Consider the following 16,966-nt stretch of genomic DNA (forward strand, 5'->3'; position numbering starts at 1 on the left):
AAATCCCATGGATGGAGGAGCCTGGTAGGCTGCAGTCCATGGAATCGCTGAGGGTCGGACACGACTGAGTGACTTCACTTTCACTTTTTACTATCGTGCATCGGAGAAGGAAATGGCAACCTACTCCAGTGTTCTTGCCTGGAGAATCCCGGGGATGGGGGAGCCTAGTGGGCTGCCGTCTATGGGGTTGCACAGAGTCGGACACGACTGAAGTGACTTAGCAGCAGCAGCAGCAAATACCTATTGGTTAATGACTGAATCAGACTAAACCATAAAGGATTAAGGAGGGGTGGAAATTGGGGCAAATTGGAGAATTTATGCCCTATGCAAAGGGAAGAACGTGGCTTATTGGTTATTGCCATGTGAGGATGTGAGCCTAGGTTTGAGCGTATGTTCTGTTTTTTTTTTTTTTTCAGGTAAAGCCTATTTTATGTGCTATTTCCTGATCTTTAAACGTTGGAAACTAAGTAAAAACTTTTCAAAACACTCTTAAGTCCAGATAAAACATTCATACATGGAGAATCTGGCCCACAAGTTACAAGTTTGCAACGTTTGTGGTGTAACACCATAATTAAATTTTTACTGCCTCCTTCAAAGGAACTTCCCTGGTGGCTCAGACGGTAAAGCGTCTGTCTACAGTGCAGGAGACCCGGGTTCAATCCCTGGGTCAGGAAGATCTGGAGAAGGAAATGGCAATCCACTCCAGTATTCTTGCCTGGAAAATCCCATAGACGGAGGAGCCTGGTAGGCTATAGTCCATGGGGTTACAAAGAGTCAGACATGACTGAGTGACTTCACTTTCACTTTCAAAGGATGGTGTAGGTTTAATACAACAAAATGCTGCAGAATTTCTGGATACAAATGCTTTTAACACGCTGTTATACTATTGGACTTCCAGGTGGCGCTAGTGGTAAACAACTTGCCTGCCAATGCAGGGGACATAAGAGATGCGTGTTTGATCCCTGGTTTGGCAAGGTCCCCTGGAGGAGGGCATTGCAACCCACTCCAGTATTCTTGCCTGGAGAATCCCATGAACAGAGGACCCTGGCGGGCTACAGTCCATAGGATCGTACAGAGTTGGACACGACTGAAGTGACAGCACAGCACACATTATAGTATTGCTCTCCCTGGGTGGTGCTGAATATATATCTATTCTTGTTGTCTTAGGGTATGGTCAGACAGGTCCACTGTCTCAGCGAGCTGGTTACGATGCTGTTGCCTCTGCTGTTTCTGGTCTAATGCATATCACAGGACCTGAGGTAAGTATCTTTCTTTAGAATAGTCATAATTTCCCCCCATTTATTCCAAAGAATTTTTCCTCTTCGCTGACCCCATAGGCTTAAACATGAGTCAATTTTAGAAAGAAACCATGGAAAGTGAATGCCTTTAAAAATGGAAGTGTTGAATGTGCTTGATGCTAAATGTCAATATGGCCCCATGGGAAATAACAGTCTTATTAGCAAGAAGCAATAGATCAAGTGGTGAACACATTTTCCATATGCATTATATTACTCAAGCTTAGTAAAGGCACTTTTGTGTGACCTTGGAATATTCCTGTGTGAAATAGAATGGCTGACTAGACTAGTCTGCGGATGTCCAAGGGGACAGAGGAGCCTGGTGTGCTATACTCCCTGGGGTCACAAAGAGTTGGACATAACTGGAGAAGGCAATGGCACCCTACTCCAGTACTTTTGCCTAGAAAATTCCATGGACGGAGGAGCCTGGTAGGCTGCAGTCCATGTGGTCGCTAAAGTCTGACACGACTGAGCGACTTCACTTTCACTTTTCACTTTCATGCATTGGAGAAGGAAATGGCAACCCACTCCAGCGTTCTTGCCTGGAGAATCCCAGGGATGGCAGAGCCTGGTGGGCTGCCGTCTCTGGGGTCGCACAGAGTCGGACACGACTGAAGCGACTTAGCAGCACCAGCAGCAGAGCGACTGAAAAACAACGACTTTGCTTTGACCTATATACATAGTGGAGGGTTTCTTCTTCCCTCTGGAATATTGTAAATGGTTGTTTATTTTCAACTATGTTACTTAACGCCTTGGGTGTAGTTGTGTCTGATTGTTATATGCATTGATTCTGATGTGAAAGAATTATTTGACTGTATAACACTCTTCTCCGTGATGATGGGTTGGGAAGTTCCTCTAAAGTATATAGATGACCAAAATGTGGATAGTTCGATCAAAGAAAATGGACTCCTGGGGAAAACTAAACATGCCATTAAATAAAGTAAAAAAAAGGAAAAAGTGTGAACACACTGAGTAAAAATACTAAAGACATAGGTAGTACATGTTCCCTGGTGGCTTAGACGGTAAAGAATCCGCCTGCAGGAGACATGGGTTTGATCCCTGGGTTGGAAAGATGCCCTGGAGAAGGGAATGGCTACCCACTCCAGTATTCTGGCCTGGAGAATTCCATGGACAGAGGACCCCTGGCAGTCCATGGGGTCACAAAGAGTCGAACATGACTGAGTAACTTTCACACAATACATTTTCTAAGTAATAATTCACCTATATATTATGATACATTTAAACATCAAGAATTATATCAATCAATGAAAAAGATGTATTGACCATCTGTTTGTAGTGTTGTTTTAGATACCAGAAATAATTTAATGTTACCCTATAAGTAACAGTTTGGTTGACCAGATTAGACATATACTCATGGAAAAGTTAAAAAATGAAAGAAAATTACATAAAATTAAGCTGGGAGGATCCCCTGGAGAAGGTATGTCTACCCACTCCAGTATTGTTGCCTAGAGAATTCCATGGACAGAGGAGCCTGGCAGGCTACAGTCCATGGGGTCGCAAACAGTCGGGCATGACTGTGTTACTAACACCTTCACTTTCAAGTGGAACATTATGTAGCACTGTGACTTGTCTTTGTCACCCTGTATCTGAGTCTACAATGTAAATCTCCTTCCCTCTGTCCTTAATTCCCCTGCTTCTCCTTGGAGAGAATCAATGCTATCACTTTTCTTTTGCACGCTTTCAGAGGTGTTCCATTCAAAAACAAACACAGTAGTCTCCCATCTTTTAAAATACACAGTTGATAGTGTACTTTCTCAAATTTTCTCCCAGGTTTTGCAGATATAATTGACATACTGCTGCTACTGCTACTGCTAAGTCACTTTAGTCGTGTACGACTCTGCGTGACCCCATAGACGGCAGCCCACCAGGCTCCCCCGTCCCTGGGATTCTCCAGGCAAGAACACTGGAGTGGGTTGCCATTTCCTTCTCCAATGCATGAAAGTAAAAAGTGAAAGTGAAGTCCCTCAGTTGTGTCCGACTCTTAGTGACCCCATGGACTGCAGCCTACCAGGCTCCTCCGTCCATGGTATTCTCCAAGAAAGAGTACTGGAGTGGGGTGCCATTGCCTTCTCCGAATTAACATATAGCAGTGTTTAACTCTAAGGTGTACAGCATAATGATTTGACTTAAATATATGATGAAATGATGACCACAATAGATTTAGTGAACTATTGTCTCATACAGATACAGCATTAAAGAAATAGAAAATTTTTTTTTCCTGTGGTATGAGTACTCTTAGGATTTATTGTCTTAACAACATTCGTATATATGGTACAACAGTGTTAATTATCTCTATCATGTTGTATGTTACATCCCTAGTACATATGTATCTTATAACTGAAAGTTTCTACCTTTAGACTGCCTTCATCCAGCTCCCACTATTCACACCCGCTGTCTCTGGTGTCTACAATGTGATCTCTTTTTCTATGACTTTGTTTTTGAAGTATGATTGACTTACAACACTATGTTAGTTTCTGGGGCGCACCATAAAGAATCAGTATTTGTATACATTTCAAAATAATCCCCTTGTTAAATCTAGTTGTTATCTGTTACAAAACAGCAGTATTATATAATTATTAACTATATTCCCCACATGGTACACTTCATACCTATGACTCATTTATTTTGTAACTCGAAGTTTGTACCTCTTAATCTTCCTCATCTATTTCTCTCCTCTACCCAGCCTCCTTCTCTCTGGCAATCAACTTGTTTGTTCCTTATAACTCTTGTTTCTGTTTAACTATGTTCCTTCATTTGTTTTGTTTTTTAGTTTTCACAATTGAGTGAAGTCCTACAGTATTTGTCTTTCTCTATCTGACTTTTTTCATTTAGAATAATACTCTCTAGGTGTAAAAGCACTTGCTCAGTCGTTTAAAATTTTACCATTTTAAAAAATTGAAGTATAGTTAATTTACAATGTTGTGTTAATTTCAGCTGTATAGTAAAGTGACAAATGAAAGAAAGTGTTAGTCACTCAGTCATGTCCGACTCTTTTTGACCCCATGGATTGTAGCCCACCAGGGTTCTCTGCCATGAAATTCTCCAGGCAAGACTACTGGAATGGGTTGCTATTTCCTTCTCCAGGGGATCTTCCCAACCCAGGGATTGGACCTGGGTCTCCTGCCTTGCAGGTGAATTCTTTACTGTCTGAGCTGTATATATATATATATAATTTTTGGATTCTTTTCCATTATAGGTTATTACAAGATATTGAATATAGTTCCCTGTACTATAATAGTAACTTGTTTACCTATTATATATATATTAGTGTGTGTATGTTTATTCCAATCTCCTAATTTATCTTCCCCCAGTTATCTTCTTTCATAACCATAAGTTTGTTTTCTATGTCTTTGAGTCTATTTCTGTTTTGTAAATAAGTTCATTTGTATCATTTTTTTTAAGATTCCATATATAGGTGATATCATATGACATTTGTCTTCCTCTGTCTTAATACAATAATCTCTGGGTCCATCCATATTGCTGCAAATGGCTTTTCATTCTTTTTGTGGCCAAGTAGTAGCCCATCTTTAATGGTTTTTAAATCTCATAAAAAGTGAAGTATACCTTACATATAACAAAATGAAAAATCTTAAAGGTATGGTTCAGTGATGTTTTACAAATATATACACCAGGATAAATACCACCCAGTTCAAGATACAGCATATTTCTATCACTCCAGAGAGTTCCCTCATACCTCTTCCCAAACAATACCACCTCCTCCTAGAGGTAAACACTATTTTGACTTCTACTGGTGTAGACTAGTTTTACCTATTTTGGACTTGTGCAGATAGAATCCTGTAGTATATGCGTTTTAGTGTCTGGCTTATCTTGTCCAACACAGATTTTTTGAGGTTCGTTAGATTGTTGTGTGTATCAGTGATGGTGTAACATTCTGTTGTATGACTATACCACAGTGTATCCATTGTTCTGAAAATGAATATTTGAGCTGTTTCCAGTTTTTGTCTATTTTGAATACACACTTATTTCCCTTGGGTATATATACCTCATAGTGGAACAGATGGGTTACAGGTTAGGTGTATATTTAACTTTATTAATACTGCCTATTTTCCAAAAATGTACCAGTTTTCCAAAATGGAAAAGAAACTCAATTCCAGTGACTGATATTAATACTGCTGATAGTTATTATTGAAGCTTATTTGAATGTTCAGCTATTATTCCATAGAACTTATATCACAGTGTAATTCTACTTTGCTTTTCTCACATTTGGCCCCCAAATGGAAGGAAATCCAGAGAAAGAAATTTCTCTGTGAAATTTATATAAGAATGCAAAAATCCTCAAATTTCTCTAAAACTTTTTTTTTCTAAAGCAGTGTTCTAGTAAGAGATTTCACACACATGTCTTTCTGCCCCCATACTAACAATACCAATTTTTCAAGAAATAACCTATATTTCTTGTGAGAGGCGAAACCTCCCCTATTTAAAAAAATTTTTTTTCTTTTAGAGAAAGCATTCATTTTAGAAGTATTATATCTTATTCTGAATTATCTAGTGTTTGCTAAAAATTTCTTTATTCTGTAAGGGGTCATGTAATCTCATATTATTTAAGATGTCAGTTTTATTCTCTATCTCTGTCTGTGTTTTTGTAATTCAGATGACCTGGAAAAATTTATCTTCTCTTTTTTTCTAGAAAGTTCTTCAGAAATTTAACACATTTATGTTTAGTGATTGATGAGCTTTCATATGATAAAAATCAACTGTTACTTTAAAGTCTGAAACAGAATAGCAATAGACATGTCCTTCAGTTTGAATTCATCTACAAATTGAAAAGAACAATAGAGGGAGGATTAGGTAAGAAGCAATTTATTTTTGCTTGACTCCATGAAACAGTTAAAAAATACCAGGCTGAATTATCTGTTTACAATCTATAGGTTTGTGCATTTTTTCTTTTTTGCAGTCTCATTTTCCTCTGATGTTTTCTTTTGATCATGACAGTCTGAGAAGATTTTCTCATCTAGAAGATTTCTTGTTGGGATTACAGGGACTAAGGAATGAGGAGGCAGGTGTCTTCCCTTTATCAGGGTAAGGAAGCTCAGCACTTATGTCTGGTTGGGAGTAAGGATTCTTAATGGTCAATAGTCCTTGTTATAGAGGCTGTTATTATTCCTATCTTTTAAAACTGTCCAGTAAATGCAATCAAAATAGGAGTAAATTATTTTTGTTTAACATTTTATTTAATCAACTTGTTTCTTTCTGTCAATTCTCTTGATATTGTCAGTATCGTGTTGAACTGGGACCCTTCTTGTTTCACATGGCAGAGCAAGAAGATTATTATAGCTCATCTATATATAGCACTGGTATGCTTGGAACTATAATACTGAGTTGGTTTATAAGCACCAAAGATGCCATAGAAATGTCAACAAATTGGAAACATTCCAGAGAAATGTGAAAAAAAACTTTATTTTTAAAAAACTAGAAAGAGAAAAATAAATATAAACAGTTTATTTAAATGTTGTAGGACAAAAAGGACATTTATGTATGTGTGAATACCAACACAGAAAGGGAGTATAGATTGGGATCATTGTTTTGAAATATTGTCCATGCATATTTGCTTCTTTCAGATTTTCTCAGCTGGAAGATACTTACTCTTAGCCTCTTTCTTGATGGTCCTATGTAATTTTCATTCTGTTGCTAATTGTATATCTGTCTGTCTGTCTGACTTTAGAATGTAAGTGCCTTAATTCAGGGAGAGTGTCTTTGAGATGCTTACTTTTGTATCCCTGGAGTATAACACAGATAATACAGACTTGGTACTTATTGATTTATTCTTTTGGTTTGATTTGGTTTGGTTGCTGCTTATTGATATTTTTTTGTATTCCTAGGGTATAACACAGATCACTACAGAGTTGGTGCTTATTGATTATTTGTTATATATGAATTTGGAATCTTTAAAGATTCAACTTCAGTTTGATAGTAAGAGGTTGATACGTGTAGCAACAACCATGGCATTCTGGTTGGAGTCCTTTAAGGGATATTGTCACCCTGCTTATTTAACTTATATGCAGAGTACATCATGAGAAATGCTGGGCTGGATGAGGCACAAGCTGGAATCAAGATTGCCAGGAGAAATATCAATAACCTCAGATATGCAGATGACACCACCCTTATGGCAGAAAGTGAAGAAGAACTAAAGAGCCTCTTGATGAAAGTGAAAGTGGAGAGTGAAAAAGTTGGCTTAAAGCTCAACATTCAGAAAACTAAGATCATGGCATCATGGCATCTGGTCCCATCACTCCATGGGAAATAGATGGGGAAACCGTGGAAACAGTGTCAGACTTTATTTTTGGGGGCTCCAAAATCACTGCAGATGGTGATTGCAGCCATGAAATTAAAAGACGCTTACTCCTTGGAAGGAAACTTATGACCAAGCTAGATAGCATATTAAAAAGCAGAGACATTACTTTGTCAACAAAAGTCCATCTAGTCAAGGCTATGGTTTTTCCAGTGGCCACATATGGATGTGAGAGTTGGATTATAAAGGAAGCTGAGCACCGAAGAATTGATGCTTTTGAACTGTGGTGTTGGAGAAGACTCTTGAGAGTCCCTTGGACTGCAAGGAGATCCAACCAGTCCATCCTAAAGGAGATCAGTCCTGGGTGTTCATTGGAAGGACTGATGTTGAAGCTGAAACTCCAGTACTTTGGCCACCTGATGTAAAGAGCTGACTCATTTGAAAAGACCCTGGTGTTGGGAAAGATTAAAGGCAGGAGGAGAAGGGGACGACAGAGGATGAGATGGTTAGATGGCATTACTGACTCAACGGACATGAGTTTGGGTAAACTCTGGGAGTTGGTGATGGACAGGGAGGCCTGGTGTGCTGCGGTTCATGGGGTCACAAAGAGTCGGACACGACTGAGCGACTGAACTGAACTGAAGGGATATACTTGAATGAAAAAGGAGTCTTTTCTATCAAGTAGAGCACTTCATACAAGCCTCATACTCAAAAAATATGAATAGAGAACTTTTGGGTTGTGACTGGAAAAATGTGGTGAAAATACTTGGAAAACCCCTCTACTTGACATGATTAAAAAGCATATAAAACAAGTTTCTTCCTAATGTTTTTGCTTTCTGAATCTTAAGAAAGATTTTTAAATCTTTGTAAGTGGTTACTTTTGAGAGCATTGTGTTCATTTTGAGTCATCATGCTTTGAAAAAGTTTTATAATCAGAGAAAATCCTAAAAAGAATGGCCAAAATTATCTCAGGAGTGAAAAATAATTGTTCAGGGAGAATGTGTGGAGAGCTGGATTTGTTTGCCATAGATAAGGCAAATAAATGATTTGAGTACTGTTTTCAGCTATTGATATTTTGGAGGATGTGGAATAATTATTATTTACAGAACAAGGAATAAGAGAAAATGAGCTCATATCAGAGAAGACATTTTAGTTAGCTGAATGAAGAGCTTTATGACCATTAGGGTATTGAACATTGTCATGTGTAAGCAAACTGGTTATGCAGTTTCTATTAGCATGGTGGAATGGAAAGATCTTCTCCTGGCTTGAAATCCTAGTTCCATTTAACACTTCTGAGCCTATTTTTTTTCATTTGTAAAAATGAGAGTACTAACACACATCCTGGAAAAGGTACTCAGATTCAATGAGATAATATGTAGGCAAACACCTGGGAAATAATGCTACCTCCTTTTCCCTGTCTGGTGCATGCCTGGCATGTATCAGATACTCAACAACTGCTCTGTTTCCTCTGGAGATTTTTAAGGAGAGAGGGATAAGCATCTTCCTGGATGACTTAGTAATTTTCCTGCCTAAAGGCAGGAAGTTGGACCAAATGATCCTTTGAGAATTTTTCAGCTTTTGGGGTCTTTATGTACTGTTTACTTTGGAAACTAATACAGTAGAATTTTTTTCTTTCTTTTTCTAAAGTTCTTTTGTAGGAAAGATTGGGTAGTCAAGGATATAGTGTTTGATTCATACTGTAATATTTACATAGTAAAAAGAAAGATGCAAAGTGTCTTGAATGACTATTTGTATTATAGAGAATTTTGATGGCAAGTTATTGGGAGCTTAAATTCTGAGTTAGTATCTTTCCTAGGAGATTGGACTGCATGACAAATCACAGTGAATACTCTGCACTCAAGCATTTTTATCTAAGTAAAATTAGGGTAAAGTGACTATGAGCTGACTGTGGCTCAGATCATGAACTTCTTTTTGCCAAATTCAGACTTAAAGAAAGTAGGGAAAACCGCTAGACCATTCAGGTATGACCTAAATCAAATCCCTTACCATTATACAGTGGAAGTGAGAAATAGATTAAAGGGATTAGATCTGATAGACCGAGTGCCTGAAGAACTATGGATGGAGGTTCATGACATTGTACAGGAGGCAGGGATCAAGACCATCCCCAAGAAAAAGAAATGCAAAAAGGCAAAGTGGTTGTCTGCAGAGGCCTTACAAATAGCTGTGAAAAGAAGAGAAGTGAAAGGCAAAAGAGAAAAGGAAAGATAGAAGCATCTGAATGCAGAGTTCCAAAGAATAGCAAGGAGAGATAAGAAAGCCTTCCTCAGTGATCAATGCAAAGAAATAGAGGAAAACAATAGAATAGGAAAGACTAGAGATCTCTTCAAGAAAATTAGAGATACCAAGGAACATTTCATGCAAAGATGGGCTCGATAAAGGGCAGAGATAGTATGGACCTAACAGAAGCAGAAGATATTAAGAAGAGGTGGCAAGAATACACAGAAGAACCGTACAAAAAAGATCTTCACGACCCAGATAATCATGATGATCTGATCACTCACTTAGAGCCAGACATCATGGAATGCGAAGTCAAGTGGGCCTTAGGAAACATCACTATGAACAAAGCTAGTGGAGGTGATGGAATTCCAGTTGAGCTATTTCAAATCCTGAAAGATGATGCTGTGAAAGTGCTGCACTCAATATGCCAGCAAATTTGGAAAACTCAGCAGTGGCCACAGGACTGGAAAAGGTCAGTTTTCATTCCAATCCCAAAGAAAGGCAATGCCAAAGAATGTTCAAACTACTGCACAATTACACTCATCTCACACACTAGTAAAGTAATGCTCAAAATTCTCCAAGCCAAGCTTCAATAGTATGTGAACCGTGAACTTCCAGATGTCCAAGCTGGTTTTAGAAAAGGCAGAGGAACCAGAGGTCAAAGTGCAAACATCCATTGGATCATCGAAAAAGCAAGAGAGTTCCAGAAAAACATCTACTTCTGCTTTATTGACTATGCCAAAGCCTTTGACTGTGTGGATCACAAGAGACTGTGGAAAATTCTTCAAGAAACAGGAATACCAGACCACTTGACCTGCCTCCTGAGAAATTTGTATACAGGTCAGGAAGAAACAGTTAGAGTTGGACATGGAACAACAGAATGTTTCCAAATCGGAAATGGAATGTGTCAAGGCTGTATATTGTAACCCTGGTTATTTAATTTATATGCAGAGTACATCATGAGAAATGCAGGGCTGGAGGAAGCACAAGCTGGAATCAAGATTGCCATGAGAAATATCAATAACCTCAGATATGCAGATGACACCACCCTTATGGCAGAAAGTGAAGAACTAAAAAGCCTCTTGATGAAAGTGAAAGAGGAGAGTGAAAAAGATGGCTTAAAACTCAACATTCAAAAAACTAAGAGTGTGGCATCTGGTCTTATCACTTCATGGGAAATAGATGGGGAAACAATAGAAACAGTGAGACACTATTTTTTTGGGCTCCAAAATCACTGCAGATGGTGACTGCAGCCATGAAAGTAAAAGACGCTTGCTCCTTGGAAGAATAATTATGACCAACCTAGACAGCATATTAAAAAGCAGAGACATTATTTTGGCAACAAATGTCCATTTAGTCACAGCTATGGTGTTTCCAGTGGTCATGTATGAATGTGAGAGTTGGACTGTAAAGAATGCTGAGTACTGAAGAATTGATGCTTTTGAACTGAGGTGTTGGAGAAGACTCTTGAGAGTCCCTTGGACTGCAAGGACATTCAACCATACCATCGTAAAGGAATCAGTCCTGAGTGTTCATTGGAAGGATTGATGCTGAAGCTGAAACTCCAGTATTTTGGCCACCTGATGTGAAGAACTGACCGATTTGAGAAGAGTCTGATGCTGGGAAAGATTGAGGGAGGGAGGAGAAGGTGACAACAGAGGATGAGATGGTTGGATGACATCACTGGCTCAATGGACATGAGGTTGAGTAATCTCTTGGAGTTGGTGATGGACAGGGAGGCCTGGAGTGCTGCAGTCCATGGGGTCACAAAGAGTCGGAAATGACTGAGCAACTGAACTGAACTGAACTGCCTATAAAGGAGGAACATAAAGAGATCCCTAAATGGCAACATGCAGCTTTGAGGAAATAAAGGAAAATAAGCTTAGCTCAGTCAGTTTTTGTTCTGAAGCACCTTCTTCTCACTCATGTTACCCCCTGGACTGGCAGTGTAGAACCATAACCCTGTTTAGTTGTAACTGAAGAATAGTTTCCACATTGACTTTTGAGAAAAAAAAAGTTTAATTTCTGTCTTTAACTGCATAGTCAAAGAGAAGACATCTGAACATTAAGCATGAAGAGCTCTGAAATATTACAAGGATTAATAAGTCTGTGTAAAAGAATGCCTTTAAGTAGAGTCAAATGTACTTTTAGTCATCTTTAGACATTCCTTTTATATATTGAGAATTTGAAAGTGAAAAGTGTTAGTTGCTCAGTCGTGTCCAACTCTTTGCAAACCCATGGACTGTAGCCCTCCAGACTACTCTGTCCATGGAATTTTCCAGGCAAGAATACTAAAGTGGGTAGCCTTTCCCCTCTCCAGAGGATCTTCCTGACTCAGGGATTGAATCCACATCTCCTGCATTGCAGGCAGATTCTTTTCCATCTGAGCCACCGGGGAAACCCATATATTGAGGATAAGCAAGTGCAAAAATAATAAATACTACAGTCTATGGCCTACAGTCATAGTCACGGGAAAAGAACTTTGAACTTGTAATAAAGCTTATATTTATGCTAGTAGGTCATAATTCCTGTCCTGAGGGGTAAGAAATGTTGAGAAACTTTTCATTACAGTTCTATGAGATGCAATTCTACAAGATTTACACAGCCTGATTGAATTAAGGATTTTCAGATTTGGGTCTACTGATTCTTATTTTTCTGTATACTTGAAATCTTTAGAATTGCTTGGAGAACTCTAATACATATATTCCCATGTCTTAGACCCAATGAAACAGAAACCTGAGGTGGTGTTACTTGTATATTTTTATTCTTAGAAAGCCTTCTGAGTGGTTCTGATGATCCACTACGTTTCGGAATCACTCGTTTAAGTAACGAGAGATACTATTTCTGTTTCTTTCCTCAATCTGTTGAATTCTGGCCTCCATAGGCACCTCACCAATGAAATTGTACTTGGGAAGATTACCAGTGACCTCTTTTTTTAAAAAAATTAATTGATTTATTTTAATTGGAGGCTAATTACTTTATAATATTGTTGTGGCTTTTGCCATACATTGACATGAATCAGCCACAGGTGTACATGTGTCCCCCATCCTGAACCCCCCTCCTACCTCCCTCCCTACCCCATCCCTCTGGGTATTCCCAGTGCACCAGCTTTGAGTGCCCCGCTTCATGCATCAAACTTGCATTGGCCATCTATTTCACATATGGTAATATACATGTTTCAATGCTATTCTCTCAAATCATCCCACCCTCACCTTCTCCCACAGAGTCCAAAAGTCTGTTCTTTATATCTGTGTCTCTTTTGCTGTGTCACATGTAGGGTCGTCATCCCCATCTTTCTAAATTCCATATATATGTGTTAATATACTGTATTGGTGTTTTTCTTTCTGACTTACTTCACTTTGTATAATAGGCTCCAGTTTCATCCACCTCATTAGAACTGATTCAAATGCGTTCTTTTTAATAGGTGAATAATATTCCACTGTATATATGTACCACAACTTTCTAATCCATTCTTCTGCTGATAGACACCTAGGTTGCTTCCATGTCCTAGCTGTTGTAAACAGTGCTGCGTTGTTTGGGGTACATGGGATACACATGTCTGTTTCATGTCTGGTTTCCTTGGTGTGAATGCCCAGCAGTGCGATTGCTAGGTCATATGGCAGTTTGATTTTCATTTTTTTTTAAGAAATCTCCACACTGTTCTCCATAGTGGCTGTCCTAGTATGCATTCCCACCAATAGTATAAGAGGGTTCCCCTTATCCAGTGACCTCTTAATTCAAAACTACAGTGGATACTTTTATTTTTTTGTGTATGTGTATATCTATCTATCTATCTATATAGAGAGAGAGTCTTCCCACGTGGCACTAGTGGTAAAGAACCTGCCTGCCAGTGCGGGAGACATAAGAGTGTTGGTTCAATCCCTGGGTCGGGAAGATCCCCTGTAGGAAGGCATGGCAACCCCCTCCAGTATTCTTGCCTGGTGAATCCCATGGACAGAGGAGCCTGGCAGGCTACAGTACATAGGGTCATAAAGAGTTGGACACAACTGAAGTGGCACAGCATGCATATATATGTGTGTGTGTGTGTGTGTGTGTATATATATATATATATATATATATATATAATATGAATTTACAGTTAGTTTTTCTTGGTTATCTATTTTTAAAGAATATTTAACTATTTATTTATTTATCTGGTTGTACTGGGTCTTAGTTGCAGCATGTGAAGACTTAGTTGCAGCATGTGGGATCTAGTTCCTTGCCCAGGAATCAAACCTGGGCCCCCTGCACTGGGAGTGTGGAGTCTTAGCCACTCGACCATCAGGGAAGTCCCTGTCTATTATATTTAATTTATTTTTTTAAAGATTTTTTGTTTTTTGATGTGGACCATTTTAAAAGTCTCTATTGAATTTGCTGCAACATTGCCTGTGTTTTATGTTTTGTTTTTTTTTGGCTATGAGGCTTGTGGGATCCCAGCTTCCCAACCAGGGATTGAACCTGCACCCCCTGAGTTCAGTTCAGTTCAGTTGCTCAGTCGTGTCCGACTCTTTGTGACCCCATGGACTGCAGCACGCCAGGCCTCCCTGTCTATTACCAACACCTGGAGTTTATTCAAACTCCTGTCCATTGAGTCGGTGATGCCATCCAATCATTTCATCCTCTGTCGTCCCCTTCTCCCACCTTCAGTCTTTGACAGCATCAGGGTCTTTTCAAATGAGTCAACGCTTTGCATCAAGTGGCCAAAGTATTGGAGTTTCAGCTTCAACATCAGTCCTTCCAATGAGCACCCAGGACTGATCTCCTTTAGGATGGACTGGTTGGATCTCCTTGCAGCCCAAGGGACTCTCAAGAGTCTTCTCCAACACCACAGTTCAAAACCATCAATTCTTTGGTGCTCAGCTTTCCTTATAGTCCAACTCTCACATCCATACATGACTAATGGAAAAACTATAGCCTTGACTATACAGACCTTTGTTGACAAAGTAATGTCTCTGCTTTTTAATATGCTGCCTATGTTGATCATAACTTTTCTTCCAAGGAGTAAGCATATTTTAATTTCATGACTGCAATCACCATCTGCAGTGATTTTGGAGCCCAAAAGAATAAAGTCTGCCACTGTTTCCACGGTTTTCCCATCTATTTCTCATGAAGTGATGGGATCAGATGCCATGATCTTGATTTTCTGAATGTTGAGCTTTAAGCCAACTTTTTCACTCTCCTCTTTCACTTTCATCAAGAGGCTCTTTAGTTCTTCTTCACTTTCTGCCATAAGGGTGGTGTCATCTGCATATCTGAGGTTATTGATATTTTCTCGTGGCAGTCTTGATTGCAGCTTGTGCTTTATCCAGCCCGGCGTTTCTCATGATGTACTCTGCATATAAGTTAAATAAGCAGTGTTACAATGCAACCCCTGAATTGGAAGGCAAAGTCCCAACCACTGGATCACAAGGAAAGTCCCAGTTATCTATTTTAAATATAGTAGTGTGTACATGTCAATCCCAAGCTCCCAGTCTATTCTCCCTCTCCTCCCTGCTGGTAACCATAAATTCATTCTCTAAATCTGTGAGTCTTCTTTCAGATTCCACATGTAAGCAATATCATTTATTTGTCTTCCTGCGTCTGACTTACTTCACTTTTCTTATTTCACGTTAGTGACAGAAGACAGGTGTTGGCTACCTACCCCTCCTTAATGTTCTTTTTCCTCCTTGTCTCCCATGATATCAATCTTTCCTGGTTTTCCTCCCACATGTCTGTTCTCTCCTCAATTTTCTTCACGGCCTCCTCTTCCTCAGCCTCCTTTTGAAATGATTGCACCCAGAATTCTGTACTTTGGCCTCATCTATTCTTTTCACTCTTTTATACTCTCTAATACTGCAGTCATCAGCCACATGGGACTGTTAAGCATTTGAAATGTGGTGAGTTTGAATTGAGATGTGCTATTAAGTGTAAAAAGTACATTTCAAAGACATATCAACAAAACCTTGTAAAATTTCTCATTAGTAATTTAAAAAATGGATTGCATTTGGAAATGATAGTATTTCAGATATATTCAGTTAAATGAAATACATTATTAAAGTTAATTATACTGATTTCCTTTTATTTCTTTAGTGTGGCTAATAAAATTTTGAAAATTACATATGTAATTTTTATTTGCTCACATTATGTTTCTATTAGTGTTCAATATGTTCTTCCTAGATAATGTCTCAAACCTACCATGGTTTCAACTACCATATATAATGTTTGGGTGTCAAATTTGTATCTTCCACCCAGATCTTTTTCCTTTGGGTTTTAGGTTTGCATATTCAACTCTTGATTGAATATATTACTTAAACTGAATAAGCAAACAATTCATCAAACTTCTCTTTCCCTTTATTTTATCTTAATTGAAGTACTAACCCAAACCCAGAAGCTTAAACTTCTGTCCAAACATGTACTAAGTCTGATTGGTTGTGTGTTTTAACTCTGTGACTATTTGTTCTGTCATTTTATTCCTACTGCTGTTGACTTAGTTTGGTCCCTGATCTTTTTCATGAAGAATTGCAGTAATTTCCAGCTTGATTCCCTGCTTTAGATCTCAAACTTTATGATTATTACTCCCGTTTAATCTACACAGTGATGCCAGTGATTATTTTAATTTGTATTCACTACAACTGAGCTTGGCGTTTTTTTCTGGAAAGCTTTAAATTACTCCCTATCCTAGTAAGGGAAACAAATAAATAAACCTAACCTTGCTACATGTGTGATATCAGGCCTCCATAATTTGTCTTTGGTTGTGGTCCAGCTTCATTTCTTATCATGCCCTCACATTCATTCTTTGCTTCAGTCATCCAAACTACTTGCAAACTCTTCTCCAAAATTATAAATAAATTTTAAATATGTTTTAAAAGGTTCATAGATTTCTCTGAGAATGTGATGAAGGTTATTGAACCTTTTCTAGAAAATTAACATACAGAATTTTTGCATATAGTTTCAGAGGGATCTTGGAACACTTAAAACTGGGACAAGAACTATTAACCCAAATATGGAAACTCAAACTTCTGTTTATGTCCTTTTGTTTCCCAGGCATTCTTTCTACATTGTATGCCAATTTTCTTGATTGTTTGGTAGCCTTGATCTCTGTTCTGCTAACAATTATTATGTAACAAGTCACCTTGAAACTTAATGACTTAAAACAAGGGCAATCATTTTATTAACTTTCACA

At 38.5% G+C, this 16,966-nt stretch overlaps 1 protein-coding gene across 4 annotated transcripts in view; it reads left to right on the forward strand.

Moving 5' to 3' along the window:
• Positions 1-16,966, forward strand: part of SUGCT (succinyl-CoA:glutarate-CoA transferase) — a 787,630-nt gene that overhangs the window by 74,647 nt on the left and 696,017 nt on the right. For all 4 annotated transcript variants that reach the window (XM_005888147.2, XM_070369345.1, XM_070369347.1 and 1 more), the window contains one exon: positions 1,168-1,259. In XM_005888147.2, the coding sequence (XP_005888209.1) occupies positions 1,168-1,259 (92 nt within the window). The remainder of the gene's footprint in view (positions 1-1,167; positions 1,260-16,966) is intronic.

This window comes from Bos mutus, chromosome 4 (genome assembly GCF_027580195.1).
Source record: "Bos mutus isolate GX-2022 chromosome 4, NWIPB_WYAK_1.1, whole genome shotgun sequence".
Classification (NCBI taxonomy): domain Eukaryota; kingdom Metazoa; phylum Chordata; class Mammalia; order Artiodactyla; family Bovidae; genus Bos; species Bos mutus.